Source organism: Bacillus rossius, chromosome 6 (genome assembly GCF_032445375.1).
Source record: "Bacillus rossius redtenbacheri isolate Brsri chromosome 6, Brsri_v3, whole genome shotgun sequence".
Lineage (NCBI taxonomy): Eukaryota > Metazoa > Arthropoda > Insecta > Phasmatodea > Bacillidae > Bacillus > Bacillus rossius.
Genome location: NC_086334.1, coordinates 6,170,698 through 6,188,132, shown reverse-complemented (window position 1 = coordinate 6,188,132; position 17,435 = coordinate 6,170,698). Strand labels below are relative to the sequence as shown.

General features: G+C 40.0%; 1 protein-coding gene across 2 annotated transcripts in view; it reads right to left on the bottom strand.

Moving 5' to 3' along the window:
- LOC134532552 (potassium/sodium hyperpolarization-activated cyclic nucleotide-gated channel 2) overlaps positions 1 to 17,435 on the bottom strand; it is a 154,823-nt gene that overhangs the window by 29,230 nt on the left and 108,158 nt on the right. For both annotated transcript variants that reach the window (XM_063369070.1, XM_063369069.1), the window contains exon 4: positions 12,069 to 12,206. In XM_063369070.1, coding sequence (XP_063225140.1) covers positions 12,069 to 12,206 — 138 coding nt within the window. The remainder of the gene's footprint in view (positions 1 to 12,068; positions 12,207 to 17,435) is intronic.

Here is a 17,435-nt window from a genome sequence, read left to right as displayed (position 1 = left end):
ATTTATAAATATAAAACATAGCAGGATAGTTAAGAAATGACGAAGCTATGATCGCGCGCCCGGCAGTGAAATGATTCGCGGCCTCGACAGCGGAGCGCTAGTGCAGCGACTGACGTCACGAGAACAGCTGACTGTCAACGCACCTACGCGACGGGCGACTTGCAGGCAGTGGACTGGCGTGTCTGACCGACGACGGGGTGTGGACTCTGGCGAGTGGACCCACTCGGCCGAGTGAACTTTGCTGCCGACCCGACGAGGCCTACCATTTTCCAGACCATCAGTAGAGGCACGCATTTTTGGCGGGAAAAAAAAAATCTCGACGCCCATTCGATTGGAAAAATTGGTATGCCTGCCGCAGTGGTTTCTTCCTTGCAATAGGCCGCCGTCTGCAAGAGAAGCCATATTTTCCTTTTTTGACCGAGCCACTTAAGAAGCGTTTGCTTCCGCACTAAAATTTTGGCCTACTGTGATTGGTGAGCTGGCAGCAGGCATGTTCCTGAGAGAAGCGCACCCAATAACGAAACACAGACAATGCCACAGTGTTTTTATCCTCAGTTAGTCTCGAAACGTTTTCGCCAAAAAATACATGCCCCTAACCATCCGCAACGGATTTCGAATTAAGTACATCTGCTTTCTGTATTTTCTGGTGACGGATGAGGATTGAGTTAATCGGCCGCATCAATCGAAGTTTGCTGGCTTTATAAACATTGAATTGGTTTTCCCACTCTAAAGCATTTTTTTTGGTCCCCGAAACTTTTAATTGCAATTTGTTCATTCTTCCGTGAGCCAGCCCTAAAAATAAGGACTCTATTAACTGTAGCCCAATTTGATATGAACATATATTTAAAAAAACTGTCATGATAGAACTACGCCTTTGGGGTGTAAAAGCAATTTAACGCAATATTTTCTAGATATTGGCGTTGCAAGTTGGGATTCAAAATAGTTGATTTTTTTTACGTGTCACGCCACGCGTTGATAAACTAAGTTTAACGCCAGTTTAGTAAATCGTGCACGTTTGTATGTGTTCGATCTTTGACTAGAGTATATATCTATTAGCTATTGAAATTTTAATTCCAAGCAAAATAATTCCAATAAAATAGGCTGACAAAAATAAACGGCGAATACGAACAATGCACAACACGGTGACCTTAATAGCCATTCCTGTCAGCATTCAACGTCTGAAAATTGGTTGAGTGTCATGAAACCGACGACGTTTTTAAACCAACATTATATATTTATTTAATACTAGCTAATGCCCAGCATGCGTTGCAATGCCTCATTCAATATTTTGTAATTTGTTTAAAGTAAGGACACATACAAGCATCACTGTGCCTCTCGCTCTAATTATATGTTACTCTATCTCTCTCTATATATCTCTATACCTCTCTCAATATATATATATATCCCTCTATAATTATCTCTTTTTATCTTCCTATATATATGTAAATATACACCTCTATGTTTTCTATCTTTATCTGTGTCCATTTATCTCCCTAAATATCCCTCTATATATCCCACTATCTCCTATAAATACCTTTATCTCTATATATGCCTTACTATATCTCTCTATATCGAAATATAATCTCTATACCTCTCTCTATATCCATATATCTTTCTCCACTATCTCTCTTTAGCACTTTATCTCGCTATCTATTATATATCTCTATCTCTCTCCATCTCTCTTTACATTTGATTCAATTATGTCATGCGTGCGCAGTCATACACCGAAAACACTAAAAGTCACTAAACTATACGAAATACACACAATTGTTGAATCGATAAGCGCGCTACCTATTTTAAAATGGTTGTACTAACTTAGAAACCTTCGCGAACATGCCCATAACAACTCACCAAAGTTTCATTGCTATCAAATGAATGCTTTAGGAACGCTTAAAACCAAACAAACAATCATTAATTTATATATATATATACTTGTGCCTTGATCTGCAAATATCAAGCGACGCAGAACTGATAATTATTTCTAGAGGATCTTTTACAGTAATTTTTGTGATTTCAAAACGTATTACAAAGGATTATTTTTTATGAAATCATTTTAAAATATGTATTTTTGGTATCAACATTTATTTTGCAACGTTAAAGGAATTTTACTGGCTGCCTTCAAGTTTTAGCTTTAATTTTTATTTATTTTTTTAAGCGTTTATTTTGAATTCAAATTATTTTGTACTACTTATTTATTATTTTCTCTTAAGCCAATATATTATTAGGTTACCGCCGTATTTCTTGTCACTGGTTTTTAGTCATAGTTGTAACCACGCATTTATGATTAAATATATTATTAACTTTATAAACATCGTGCTTGATTTTGTTACAGTCGTAAGCCCAATTTCATGCTCCCTAAAATTGCTTTGTATCTTTCGTTTTTTCGTCGTTCTCAGTGATTGGAGTATTTAGTAAACTCATATAGTAATTTATTTTAATTTATGCCTCTCCAGAAAGCGACTGGGCGAGTTGGTATCCCTGCGGAGGCGTGACCAGAGTTGTTAGCGAATGTTGCTGGTCTACTGGAGTTGGGACGTTCCAAAAAAATTTGTCCACTACGATCGTCGAAGCCACTGCGGACCAACGCGTCGTGCTGTAGTTAACGTCTAAAACCGATGGCAGCTGGAGAGCAATGTATGTCAAGTTGTCTTTCAAGTGATTTAAGAAGGTTCGTTACCACAACGCCGAAATACCACAAAGTGAATGTCAAAATTTACCACAACGCCGACAGCTAGAAAACTGCTGTGTACCACAACGCCGAAATAACAACTGAATGAATTGTGTGTGTTTCTTAAATGTACCTTAACGCCGAAATACCACAATCAAACCTAACCTAACCTAACCTAGCGTAATATAACCTAACCTAACCTAGCCTAGCCTAGCCTAGCCTAACCTAGTCTAACCTAACCTAGTCAAACCTAACCTAGTCAAACCTAACCTAGTCTCACCTAACCTAGTATAACCTAACCTAGTCTAACCTAACCTAACCTTTGTGGCAGTCCTGCAATGACATTTTTCGGCGTTGTGGTACACATCAGTTTTCAAGCAGTCGGCGTTGTGGTCAATTTGGCATTTCGGCTTTGTGGTATTTCGGCGTTGTGAAGCGTCCCCATTTAAGACCGAGTTTTTTGTCTGGAAGGTTCGTAACACGCTAGTAAAGTAGTTCGCCACTCGCAGGTTGCCATGTTGACGTACCACCATATATATTTGCTACAAATCAAATGTCTAGCAGAATTTATAAGTCTGGGATTTTGAAAATGTTATACCCCGACACAAGATTACTCTCCCGGCGATCGAGGCCTCGCCCAGGTGTCTGGGACACTAGTAATTTTCATTTCTCGGCGATCGAGGCCACGACACACCGGAAAAATCTTAGCGCTCGGACCTTTTGTCTTCCCCTCGACACAGTCATTTTCTGTTATTAGGGGGAGTCGTGGCCCAAGAGAAAGTGACACATTTTTTAAAAATTTTTTCCATGTCTTAGACACATTTATGGATTATTTGGGCTATTTCGGCCTTAACTAGAGGTCTGGGTTTTTGAAAATGTGCAAGGTTACTCTCCCGGCGATCCAGGCCTTGTCCAGGCGTCTGGAACACCGAAAATTTTTATTTCTCGGCGATCGGTGTACAGTCTCGTGCTATGGCTGTACCGGACACGTCAGGCGTACACACAAACTCAAAAAAAAATAATTTGTAAAACAAAAAAACAGTAAACAAAACAATAAAGACAAAGAGCACGACGACGACCAGAACTGGCACTAGGTCAGGCGGGACTAGAGAGAGAGAAGGGCGACACTGGTCGGTGCAGTTGGCAGGCAAATCCTAGAAACAAGAACACAACAGGCGGTACAAGGGGGCGGAGCGGGGCGGGGCAGGGGCACCTTGCCGTCCGGGTCGCGGGGCGGGGCGGCGGGCGCCTCTGCGGCCGTCGCGGGGGCGGCGCCGGGGGCAGTCGGCGGCGGCATCTGGCCGGGGACAAACCACACGTCACACACCCGCCACCGCCCAGTGCCCCCCGTCGCAGCACGTGCGAGCAGCCGTCCACGAATACGTGTTCCACACGCGCATTCGGCGGGTGAATTGGGAAGGCGGGGGGGGGGGGGGATGGGGGGTTGTCTGTAAAGTCCGTTCACGGACGATAATTTCACGTGATAACGTCATAAGAAAACATTGATAGAAAAAATTGCATACTTTTTTCATTTTCAAATATTATTTACAGTTTTTTTGCAAACTTAATTCAAATAATTTTGTTTAAATATATAATCACGAACAATTAGTTAAAAAAAAGCCCGCATTAACCTGTTTGTATATTATAGAAGATTTTCTCGCACGGTGGTTTGGCCGGTTCTTGCACGCTCGGCTCAGGCGGAGCGTGACAATTTTTTTCGTGCGCGCAGCCGGCGTTCGTCGATTTATAAGACGTTATCACGCCAAATTTTTTTATTAACATTAAAATCCTATTTGAACAAAATTTCATTGCAATCAACGTAATTTTTACATAAACTCACTCACCTGATAAACACTCCAAGGACATTCTCATTCTCCCATGTTCTAGTCTGTAGCATTTCGCTCTAGAGAATTACTACTTGTCAGATGAGAAGTTTGTAGTGGGACAAATTGCATGGAAGTGAACGGGGATTGGTCTGGACTGCGGATGAGAACAAGGGAAGTGTTGTTACTTCATTCTTCGAACCCAACAGATCTCTATTTTATCTCGCGTATGCTAATTAACATTGGAGACGATATCGTCAAACGAAAGGTGATATACTTATGAAGAATTAGTTTCTATATTGGTATAATAGTTTAAATTAAATCAAATTAAAGAATTTGTATTTCATAGAATTAAGTATTAAATATTTTACCATACTGCAATTAGACCTGTCTCTTACATGTCGACAGTAACAATTGCAATACTCACTAAAAACTATAAAAATAATTACAAATATGTCGGAAAATTGTTTAGGGCCTATATATTTTTGGGAGATTAGAATTTGGGGGACAATTCGTCGAGAGAGTGGAATGAAGATGGAAATGAATAAAATCTGGAGGCGACAAAATTAAAACCGACGAAGTAACTACAAAGTTTAGACACTTTGGGGAACTTAGAATATTTAGGAACCACACTTATGAAATTTGGGTAAAACAGTAGGGATTTAAAAGACAAGTAAATAATAACTAAGGAAACTTTCACCAAGCAAAGGTTAGTCCTTAATAGTAAGTTTTATTTGCAGATAATAAGGAAACTGATTATTTGCTACGTTTAGAGTGTTAGTGAAGCAAAAGATTAATAATTTTAAGAAATTTAAAAGCGGCGAGTGCAGCGTATTGAAATGTGTGTTAGAGAAGAACAAAGATCAAAAAAGTTTTATGGAAGTGACCAATTGAAGCGGTCCTGAGGCATCTCAATAAGCAAAGTAACATGCTGCATGCGACTGCACGAAAGGAAATGAAAACTGGACGGGACATTTTACGAATTGGAAAACATGTCCAGCAAAACCCTCTTGCAACCGATGCTGGACGCAACATTCGGAAGGCGAGCGACACACAGTCCATAACCCGGGTATACGCGAATGTGTCCAAACAGTCCATTAGGTCCCGGCGAGGGGTAATCCATCAAGAGGGCTGTCGAATAGGCGGGTGCTATATTTGGCCTTGCGAACCGCATCCAGCCGCGGACAACGGGAACAAAATCGCGGCGGTGATGAATTGCGCCGGAGGGCGTAACTCCAGCGGATACCCCGAGGCGAGAACGATTGGGAATCAACCGGAATGCCCGCCCGCATTAATTAGCATGAACAGCGTCCGACGGTAATTTCACGTCCGGTCCAATTTCATTTGCGCCCGTGCGCAGGTGGGCGATGTTTCATTGGCGTGGCGGCCATCTCTGTGGTCCCCCAGATCACGCTAGCTGTGCTTCTGCGAATTTGCCGTTGATCCCTCGATCACTTCTCCCAGATATTGAAAACCAGCCGCAATTTGCCGACACGCCATTGTCACGTGTTAACGGTATTAGTGCTAAAAATATTTTTGGCACCCCACATTGAAGACAATTGGATGACTGGCTAGGATGATTTTCTTATTTAAACGAGCACAAAATTTCATGTGGTTCTCGTTCTAAGTGGTACCTAATCGATGACTAGGCACACCTATGTTTCATGTAAATGTTAACAAAATGTTTTCTAAATAATTTTTTTACAGTTATTGTTTGTAGGTCAATGTTTGCTACGGTGTAGTTATTTTGTTGGAGCTAATCCTGGACGTCTATGTTTTCAGTAACTGCCTTATTATTCCACCAGCAGAATGAAGAAACGCACCTCTCTACAACCATAGACAATACGAAAAAAAACTGTGACAGACAATAACAAAGAGTATCTTTAACGAATGACAGATATCTGCGCTAAATTCAGGTGTCTATCTATGAGACGACATGCTGATGTGTAAAAGATGCAGAGTATCGATACGGCGATTTTTCAGTAAAAACCCCCCACGTCATCCATTACCAAGAAGTTAAAGGGGTGCCTCCCATCTCAGGTCATGATTTTATATTTATATCAATCACTGATAAATTTTAAGATTTTGTCAATTGTTTAACTTTCACGAAATAAAAAATATATACAGCGCATACTTTTTGCATAATTAGCTTCCAAAGTTATTTTTTACCGTTCTTGGGTTGTACAAATAAGGAGAATTTAATTTATTGCAGAACTGAAACTTTTTAGGTTTAACTACAATGCCACTGGCTATTTCATGATATGGTTTGCATTTCTGTCACAAAAACTCATTTCATGTTTCTTGGCTGTCAAAATAGTAACAAATTTGAGAATTTTGAAATGCCAGGTAAAATTAATTAATATTTTCTGAAAGAAATTCATACAATTTCTTGAAGTAGCCAGTGGCATTGCAGTTAAACCTAAAAAGTTTCAGTTCTGCAATAATTTAAATTCTCCTTATTTGTACAACCCAAAAAACTGTAAAAAAATAACTTTGGCGGCTAATCATGCAAAAAGTATGCGCTGTTTATATATTTTTAATTTCGTGAAAGTTAAACAATTGAAAAAGTCTACAAGTTTATTTGTAATTACTGTAAATATAAAATCTTGACCTGAAATGGAAGGCAGCCACTTAATGTCACCTGCTGCACGACTGGTGCAGATCCTAACGAGTGGTTGCTGCTACAATGCTGATGCCCAGTTCAGACTCCAGTGTGCCTGGACGCATGGGCTGGATCGACGGTTCAGTGCGCGGTTAGCGAAGAGCGACGCTGAAACAACAGCAGGACAACTAGGGCCGTTCATTTTTTTGCGAAAATATTCACAGACCAGCTGCCTGTTAAGACTTTGTAGCATTCTTTATGCATTCTCTTGTGTTCCGTGGTTGGCTGGGTTTATGTCCAGGTACGTGTCTACTGCCGGAACACCAATCACAGCCATCCAGCGCGGGGGCAAACGCGTCCTGAATGGCCCGGCCAAAAGGGCCAATGGCTTCTCTTGAAGCTCACAAGGGAACAATCCCTAGCGCGGGCACAACTTTATTGCTATCTAATGATGAATCAGATATTGCAAATTACATTCAAACCACTTCCGCTTGAACTAGAGAGCTGAAATATTTACAGTTCAGTTTTGATGATTTAATTTGTTACACACAGATTCCGTCATTTTGATTTTTGGGCGTTATCTTAAAAAACTGTAACTATTATAAAAAATCGTAAATTTTTTAAAAAAATTATTAAAAAAATACTTAATTTAGTTTCAATAAAACTTTTATAAAAAAAACCTATTCCCTCATTTTAAATTATGTCCGTCTTCTTTAAATTCAGTAATTTCTTCAAAAAAAATAGAAAAAAAATAGAAAAAGCTTTATTCAATTTTATTTTAATATTATTTTTTATATAAAAACAACACGGATTCCTGGTTTCAATTCCAGTTTATTACGGACTTAATATGATTAAAATAAATTTTAAACTGTGAACATAGGCAGTTGAAGAAGCCTTCATTTCACAGGGATCAGAGCAACGCCCGAACAGTAAGTTCCGAAGTTCTCCGAAGTTTGCCGATCGCCTTTGATATATATATTGCCAGCATTTATATATTACGCTCATGAAGTAGGTATTTGAAATAACATTAATGAAACATTTTAAAGAGATTTTAATGTAAGTTTGTTTTTTAAAAAACATTTCTGAAAGTTAAAAGATTTAACAGTGCGGGGGAGTTAAGCCCTTGCGCTCTGCTCGTCAGCCAGGCGTGCGGCGAGGGGTTGTGCCTCCCGGAGCGACCTCACCGCTCGCCGCAAGGGAAACTAAAGTTCACAAAGCTCACCCCACCGTGGGGCGAGGGGGGTAGGGTCGCCCTAATCGGGGGGTGCACAGAACACAGAATCTCCTGGCTCAGAGCGGCTCTTTGCAAACCGCCGCGGAAACATTTCCGCGGGAATACCCTCCATCGAACGCGCTGCGGTGGCCAACGAAAACTGTTTGTTAGTGACGACAACACGAGGGCTTATTTTTTGGAAAGCCTAAGATGCACATAAAGTTCTGCCATTCCCGATTACACCCGAACAATTCACCTTCGGCCAACCTCGGGTTTATATATATATATATATCTGTTTATTTCAATGTAGCTATACTAACCTAACTAACCGTCCACAGTGTTTTAAAGTGTTTTAATGTAGCTAACCTAACCGACCACTTTTAATATTTGAATTCATTTTTACTGCGCTAAAATAAAACAAATCCCGAGGTTGGCCGAAGGTGAATTGTGCGGGTGTAATCGGGGATGGCAGAACTTTATGTGCATCTTAGGTCTCCCTTATTTTTCAGTTACTTGGAGGAGAAAAAAATAGTTTTGTTTTTTGTGGAGCCCCAAAGCCCGGCCTTTGGGGTGTTCTAGGGCGAGCGAAACTGACCTTTACGTCTGCCCTATTAGAGACTTCTCTCTACCTAACAGCCTATGAACAATAATCGACCAGAATGGAGATAACTGAATAGTTAAAGATTAATTTTCTCTTCCGTGAAATTATGTTGACACTTATAAAGAACGTCTGGGGGAAAAAAAGTATGGTTTTCAATTATTGTTTCATGCGAGAAAGGCTTCACTAATCACCGTAAAGTCAAATTCCGCTTAAATGCTAAACGATGGGAGTGGAGTATATTTTTAATCAAGAGATATAAAATAATTAATGACATATTAAGGGCAGGGCGGTTGTCGTTATCAGTTTTTTTCAAGAACATGACATTTGTTTAGCCACTGTTTATAAAATGCAAAGCTGTAGGAAAACCAAGATTATAATTGAGTTCGTTTGAAGTAACCTGCAAGTTTAAAATAATTGTCATATTTTACGTCATATTTCACAATTTAATATAACAATACCATAAAAATATACAAAAAACCAAAGAGATTCCGAACTTTGGAACTTTGAATATTTATTTAAATTCAAACATTTATGTACACAAAAATGAACTATTTTGTCTGTAAATTATTGTCATTGCAAAAGAAACATCCGTATAACTTATACACACAAACACTGTTTTCCGTACATATGACTAAAACAACTGTTATAAAATCGAAGCATTGGGCATACACAATGGAATTACGCAAAACGTATCACTCCACTAATGTAATAAAAATACTCTTTTCAAAAAAGCTTAATTTTTAAACCAACACGTTCAGCACATTGGAACATAATGACGAAACGATAATAAACTGTAATTGGTTACCAAAATCTATTAAGCGAATCATATATTACGGCCTGTTTTAACTTGCATTCTTCACAGCATCTAATGTGAAATTAATAACCCAACAAAAAAAACTATTTAAAACAATTTCTTTTACGTACAAAAATACCCCTGCACAGAACTAGAAATAAATTATTTGTTTAGCGCCTTAAAAATAATTTAGTAGATTATTTCATTTGCGATCGAGCTCTGAAAACACACCTAAGTTTAATATTTATCTTTATTTCAGATCTTTAACAAATATGCAAATCATTCATACAGATGATACTATCCCATGGTTTTTACCACGCTTTTATTAGCTTCACCTGTATGTATTTATGTAGCTATGTATGTATGTATAAATTGACTATGTAATAAAATCTTTTCATGCAATTTTTAACCACTCTTCGAAGTCCAAATGTGTTGAAATTCTGCATACATATAAAGAACCTCTGGCAATACAATATTTTGATAACTTAAAACCTTAATGTTAAGGGGGTGGGGGTCAAAGGGCCAAAAAAAAAAACACTAATTTTGAGCTAAGGGTAATAACCAGGCTTTTTGTGTATCCATCTGGTCGGGGCATGGTGGGAATTTTACCCAGGGTCGACTGTTATCCTAGGGTGAGGAGGGGTGTAAAATACCCCAAATTTTGAAAATTTTAAAATTAAATGCTTTTTCAATTTGGAGTGTTTCCGATCCAGAAGGTCGGGTAGTGGTGCAAAATGTGCCCGGGTAAAGGGGGGCGTGAAGCCTATAAATTTCGAAAATTTCAAAAATACATTATTTTCTATTTAGAGTGTTTCCGAGGTCGGGTTATGGTGGAAAATGTGCCCGGGGTTCATCAATAGCAATATGGGAACTATATCTGAAATTATCTGGCCACTCTTCCGGCGTGATCATTCCATCAGTCCGTGGTTGATTTCGGCACTGATGGTTAGCCATTAAGTTTCCAGCAAAATACAGCTATGATACTGCTGAAAGGCGAATGTTGCCATTAGAACTGAGTTGGGCATCTGCAGTGCATAAAATGCACTATAGATTATGCAGTTGTTTATTTGGGATCGCGTCTCTTTTGCTGCTGGACGGGCAACAAATAGCTCTGCAAACATAAGGTTCTACATTATAATTTATAACAGTTCGACGTTAGTCTCTCTTTATTAACAGTCTATAATGATTGTGAGCATTGTTTTCAGATTAAATGCGCTGGGTTTCCGTACCATCAGTACGAAATTTCATAATTCCATAATCTTGTTTCCGTACACATGCAACTCTCAATTTAATGCTTCTGAATGTTTATAGTGCCACTGAAAGAATGGCAACTGCATTAAGAACGTATATAGTATAGTGCGGACAAAACGTCTTGTGAGCTGGTTTCTTAGTGGAAACGCTGTGTTCGAACCTGACCAGTAGAGCCAAACGCAACCAAACAGTGCCAACAACTGTTTTTAAAACATAAAATTTTACAATGACGCTTTCATCTAGCATCGGTAGTTTTCTGAATATGAATTGAAAGGCATTTGTCTAAAATTATTAACTCACAGCAAATAACTCTTCATTATTTACTGCGAATCATTCTGTTATTTCTCCACGCTCACTGCTCGGCTCCATTGCTCGCTAAGCCCTACCACTAAGTCATTTTTTTAACGGGGTTAACCAAGTATTTTAGTAGGTTAATATAAGAAATTCGTCGAAAATCCTCGAGCCAAGTCATGCTGAGCGAACCTGGCAGCGTTGTAAAAAATGCTCTTAGTACAATATTTTTAGTCTTTAATTCACTTTAATTGCTATTTATTTAATAAAAAAATAATTTTAAAGCATTAATACAAGTTCATAACTTTATAGTAACACGAAAAATACAAAAGAGCATTACTTTTCAGTACACGAACCGGTTTTTTTCCTTCCTTCACAATTTAGAGAAAAAAACCTTGCCTAATTCATGGAGGTATTATTTATTACCTCTAAGTCACCCATTAAAAAGTACGCATATTTGATTTCACGCGTATGTGTGCAGTTCGCGCAGCTAGGATCGCTGTAGCAGCGTGTCTCGTGCTTCGCACATGTTCAAAGCCCGGGTTCCCTAAATTGTCTTCTACAAGACTTGGTTATACACTCGTAGAAAAATGTCGCACCCGAGAGTGTATTTTCAACCTCCTTTAACGCGCTGCCAATACTTTCCCCCGCGTGGACCAGCTCGCAAGAAGTCTGACCCGCGCTGCAAGCAGTTATGGTGCTTCACAGAGGAGAGGCAGTGGTGAGGTGTACGGAGATGACGACAACAAAGGTCCGTGGAGAAGCTGAGGGGAAGGGATGAAGGAGGGAGGGAGGAGGAGGATCTAGCGAGCGCAAGGGGCCTTACGTAGACTTCCTCCCACTGGCTGACGTAGCGCACGAGCCGGGACAGCCTCAGTAGCCTCACGAGGCTCAGCAGCTTGGCGAGCCTCAGGATGCGCAGCGCGCGGCCCGCATGCAGGATCTGGAAGCTCTCGCTGAAGTCCTGCGAACAACCGTCACGACGACCCGTCACACATCAGCACCGTGGTGTCGACCCGTCACACGTCAGCACCGCCGTGTCGACCCGTGACACGTCAGCTTCATCGTGTCGACCTGTCACACGTCAGCATCGTCGTGTCGACCTGTCACACGTCAGCACCGTCATATCGACCCGTCACACGTCAGCACCGTCGTGTCGACCCTTTACACGTCAGCACCGTAGTGTCGACCCGTCACACGTCAGCACCGTCATGTCGACCCGTCACACGTCAGCAACGCCTTGTCGACCCGTCACACGTCAGCACCGTCGTGTCGACCCGTCACACATCAGCACCGTCATGTCGACCCGTCACACGTCAGCACCACCTTGTCGACCCGTCACACGTCAGCACCGTCGTGTCGACCTGTCACACGTCAGCACCGTCATGTAGACCCGTCACACGTCAGCACCGTCGTGTTGACCCGTCACACGTCAGCACCGCCGTTTCGACCCGTGACACGTCAGCTTCATCGTGTCGACCTGTCACACGTCAGCACCGTCGTGTCGACCTGTCACACGTCAGCACCGTCATGTCGACCCGTCACACGTCAGCACCGTCGTGTCGACCCTTTACACGTCAGCACCGTAGTGTCGACCCGTCACACGTCAGCACCGTCATGTCGACCCGTCACACGTCAGCACCGCCTTGTCGACCCGTCACACGTCAGCACCGTCGTGTCGACCCGTCACACGTCAGCACCGTCATGTCGACCCGTCACACGTCAGCACCGTCGTGTCGACCCTTCACACGTCAGCACCGTAGTGTCGACACGTCACACGTCAGCACCGTCGTGTCGAACCATCTCACGTCAGCACCGTCATGTCGACCCGTCACACGTCAGCACCGTCATGTCGACCCGTCACACGTCAGCACCGCCGCGCCGACGGCACATCTCACGCCCGCTGCCTGACCGTCTATCAGTGCACGGCAGTTGGCGGGAGTGACTTTGTGACGTTTGAACGAAACTATGACACAAATATAGCGGATCCAAGAGTAGCAACATAAACCCGTATATAATCACTTTCGTAAACATTGGGATTCATACCAAACGTACTGGTGTGCAAAATGAAACTTTATAATAGTGAAACTACCTACGGAAAACTAATAAAAGTCATAATAAAATATATCTTAAGTTTAAAAAAAAACTTAGAAAATTGGTATTACAAATATTATAACACATATTATCCTCGCAACATGCAAACGGTCTCGGTAGCTCAGCGGTAAAACATGTTTATGTTAACCATATGGAATGTGGTTCGAATATCGTCATTGGATTTTTTCTTTACTTTTTAAATAAAATTATTAAATTGTTAAGTTATATAAATAAGGTCAAGATCCGTTTATAGTAATATTATTTACAGATTTTTTTTTTAGGTATTTTATCCAAAAATACTTACGTGTTGTAGTATGCGTTTTAAAACGTTTCAGGCTAATGTTTTAGTAATGCCATATAGGTATAACTTCTAACATGTGCGGAAACTTTAACGTATTTATTGTTTAGTGAATTTTAATTGGATGCAAAATGTTTTAATGAAACAGAGAATACATGAATTTGCTCGTGACCGAGGTCAGATGTTTACATAGCTCTGGCGAGTACTGAAAAGACTCGCTCACGTTATTATTTTTAGGTTTGACTTCTATACAGCCGGTAATGTAAGTAGAGGCGATGTTTCGTCAGAGCTTTAACAAAATTGCAATGCTCAAGAGTGAGGGACTCCGAAAAGAAGAGGGTGAGGAGAAAGGAGAAAAACGAATAAATAGAGAGGCAGACATCTGTAATACTCTTTGGCAGTGTTTCGTCACCATGATTAATACAATTGTGAATCTTCTTATGTATTTTATTATTTACTTTGTTTGGTTTTATATGCATCTATAGACTGAGATTTGACATGTTACATAAATTTATGTACAATGACACACCGCATAACAATGTAATTACATGAAAGTGTATTCCAATTTTTTAAAAATAATAATGGGTTTTGTTGAGTTTTTGGCGGTTTTTTAATTTTATATTTGTTTTATTGTTTTTTTATTCATTCACTTGGTTTTTTATATTTTATAATATTTTTTTGGCATTTAACATCTTAAATATAAATATATATAGGTAATGTTTTATATTTCAACATTTTTATCATACGAAACGCTTTCTAAAATTGAATAAACAATAATTAATTAACTAGCCTTATTTAAAAAAAATTTTTTTTTACATACAAAGAAAGTTTAATGTTATAAACGTGACGTGGCTACACGCCTGCATAAATGCGCCGAAGAGCTTCTAACATGCATAGCATGTGTGGCTGTGAATGCACCTAAAACACACATTATATTTTAAGTTTCAAATACGCGCGGCTAAAAGCGGACAGCGGACAACTATAAGATGGCTTTGTTTCCGGAAGCACCAATGCTACGTGGGGGGGGGGGGGGGCCTTATTTCCGGTGACGTGTTAAGCGTGACATGTTGTACCTTGGGCTATGACCTTTGAATATATATACTGTATAGAAGTCGCCAGCCCAGGTTAAAATTTCTAATACGGTTTTGAGGTAGTTGGTTAATTCACCGCCGCAATCGCCACCATCTCTAGGGCATCGACTTGTGGTGGTCCCTAGCGGACAAGTGCCGAACTCTTCAAACACCCCTTCCCCCTCCCGTTGAACGACGTTGAGCTGCAGTGAATGATTGATGAGAGGTGCGGGGAATGACAGCGGGCGACAGCGCTGCGCTCTAACGTGTAAATAACAACTAAGACGATACAGGGCGTTACGGCAGCGCACTGCAGCGGTGAAGTTCCCAAGCTGCTCATCATACGCTTTTGAAAAACGTAGAGTAAATCCTATCCACTCGCGACTTCTATACAGTATATATATTCAAAGCTATGACGGCCACGAGGCCATTGAATATCGGTCTAGCTAATTAAAGTGTAAGCTTGCATTGCGGCGCGCTTCACAGAGGATCAGGTGGCGAACAATTACCCGATAATTCGGTTGATAACAGATGCCAAATTATTTGATTTCGTTACCCAGCGTGCAAAAGATAAAATTTAAACACCGAAATTATATATATTTTTTATTTAACGACGTCAATGAACAGAGATATTTTCACACACAAAAAAAGAACTAATATGTTTAGTAATTATTTTTTAATGCAAAGAGATAATTTTTTGGAAAAACTTTACTGCAATATCGTGCTTCCGCAAAATACAATTTTGTTTTAAACTTAATTTTTTGTGAAAGCAATTTTGCGTTGTCAATACATTAGAGTAACGGATTCCTGACGGCAGGATTAGTTCCAGTAACTGTAAAGTAAACATTTAGCTAAAAATAAAAGTAAAGCTACTAAAATACAAATTATTTAACGAAGAAAAAACAATACCTAAGCAGCGTGTTAGAAAACCGCTGGGCATAAATTCAAATGGGTAGCAGGGAATGCCAACACAAGATGTTTCGCTGAAAAACAAAAAGTCCGGGAACGGAAGTCTCAGAAGTTACAGGCGTTAACAGTCGAGTGCAAATTTGAATTTCGCGCGCAACCGGGCAGAGAGCTTCATTGGCTGGGAGGACGTGGCGATCGCAGCGAAGTTAAGTTAAAAAATACTCCTCAGGAAGCTGCCGCAGACGTTTATAGAGATAACCACACGCGCGAGCAACCAGCAGTCTGGAGTGCAGCACCATTCGTGGTATGAAAGTCCTCGTCACTGGTTAAGCAACATGAAGCTATAACCACTAAGCCAACAGTTGTCACGCTAACACACACCGATTAAATTATCAGTAAATATTGAATGCGCCTCAAACAATCAAAGGATCTTTACAGTTTCAAATAACTGGATCTTCAAAGAAACTCACAGGTTTGAAAGGATTTTTTTTTTTTTAATATCACGAGATGATTGTTTTCAGTTTATTTGAGAGTGAGTAAAATAAACGTACGTAAATTTACGGGGATACCAGTAAATGTACGATGCTCTCTGGATAATTTGTAACCAGTGTTATGCATAAATATTAAGGTGACTATTTTTTATAAAAATCTAGAGGTGACTGTGTACCAGGCCATAACCACACGGTTGCATTTAATACAATTTATTGGAAATACCCCATTGAAGTTTTGCACTGTTTGTTATGGGAAAAAAATTATAAGTGTAAATAAGAACTAAAAAAAATCAACCCACAGAAAACAAGCCTAAATCACCTTATATCAAACAGATATAACCAACGATGAACCTGAACAGGTATTGTGGACAACACAACGACGGCAGCACAGACCAACACATTCAAACTTAAATATCAGCCAGACATGGATTCAATGGAAGGTCATGAAAAAATAATAACAGCACAGGCGAACACAGTGGGCAAACAATGACGAGACAGTTTCAACAATAACAGAAAATGCGGACAGACAAGAAAACCTGGACCACAAAGAAAATATACGATTACGAAGATAAGGATAAACATATATTATGGACAACACACAACTACGACAACACAGAAGAACCTCCTAGGCTTCAAACCTGTGGTCGTCGTAGCGTTGTCCATAATATCTGTTTAGGTTCATTTTTGGGTCTATCTGTCCATCAGCTGATTTAAGCTTGTTTTCTGTAGGTTTTTTTTTTCATTTTTTATTTCTTATTTTGCATTAATTAAATTTTTCCCCATGGCAAACAGTGCAAAACTTGATGTAAGTTTTTGGACATACGCCATTGCTAAGCACAGGTATTTCTGTAGAAGAAAACTACAAAAAACCAAAGACAAAAAACACAAATTAATTTTTTCGTTCTCTTAGTCCATTTTTCTTTGTTTTTCTTTGTTTGTTGGCCATATTCCTGTTATGGAATATTATGTGGTGTATATATCCTGTTTACAACAGCAATTGCTGCTTAATTTGTGTTTTTTTGTCTTTTCGTTTTTTGTAGTTTTCTTCTACAGACTTACATGTGCTTAGCAATAGTGTATGTCCAAAAGCTTACATCAAGTTACGGACTCCCATTGCACAAATCTGTCAATGATAAAACAGCGCAAAACTACAATGGCGTATGTCCAAGTAATTGCATTACATAAAAATTCCCCGCTGCATGGATCATTTAAAGGAGGCATCACAAGCTCACAGGCACGCAGAAACAAGTTGTGACTTGACTGCAGGTCGACTGACAGACACCTCAGAGGTACTCTGTGGCCGTGACTAACAATGCTGAGGGCCGTGTCCG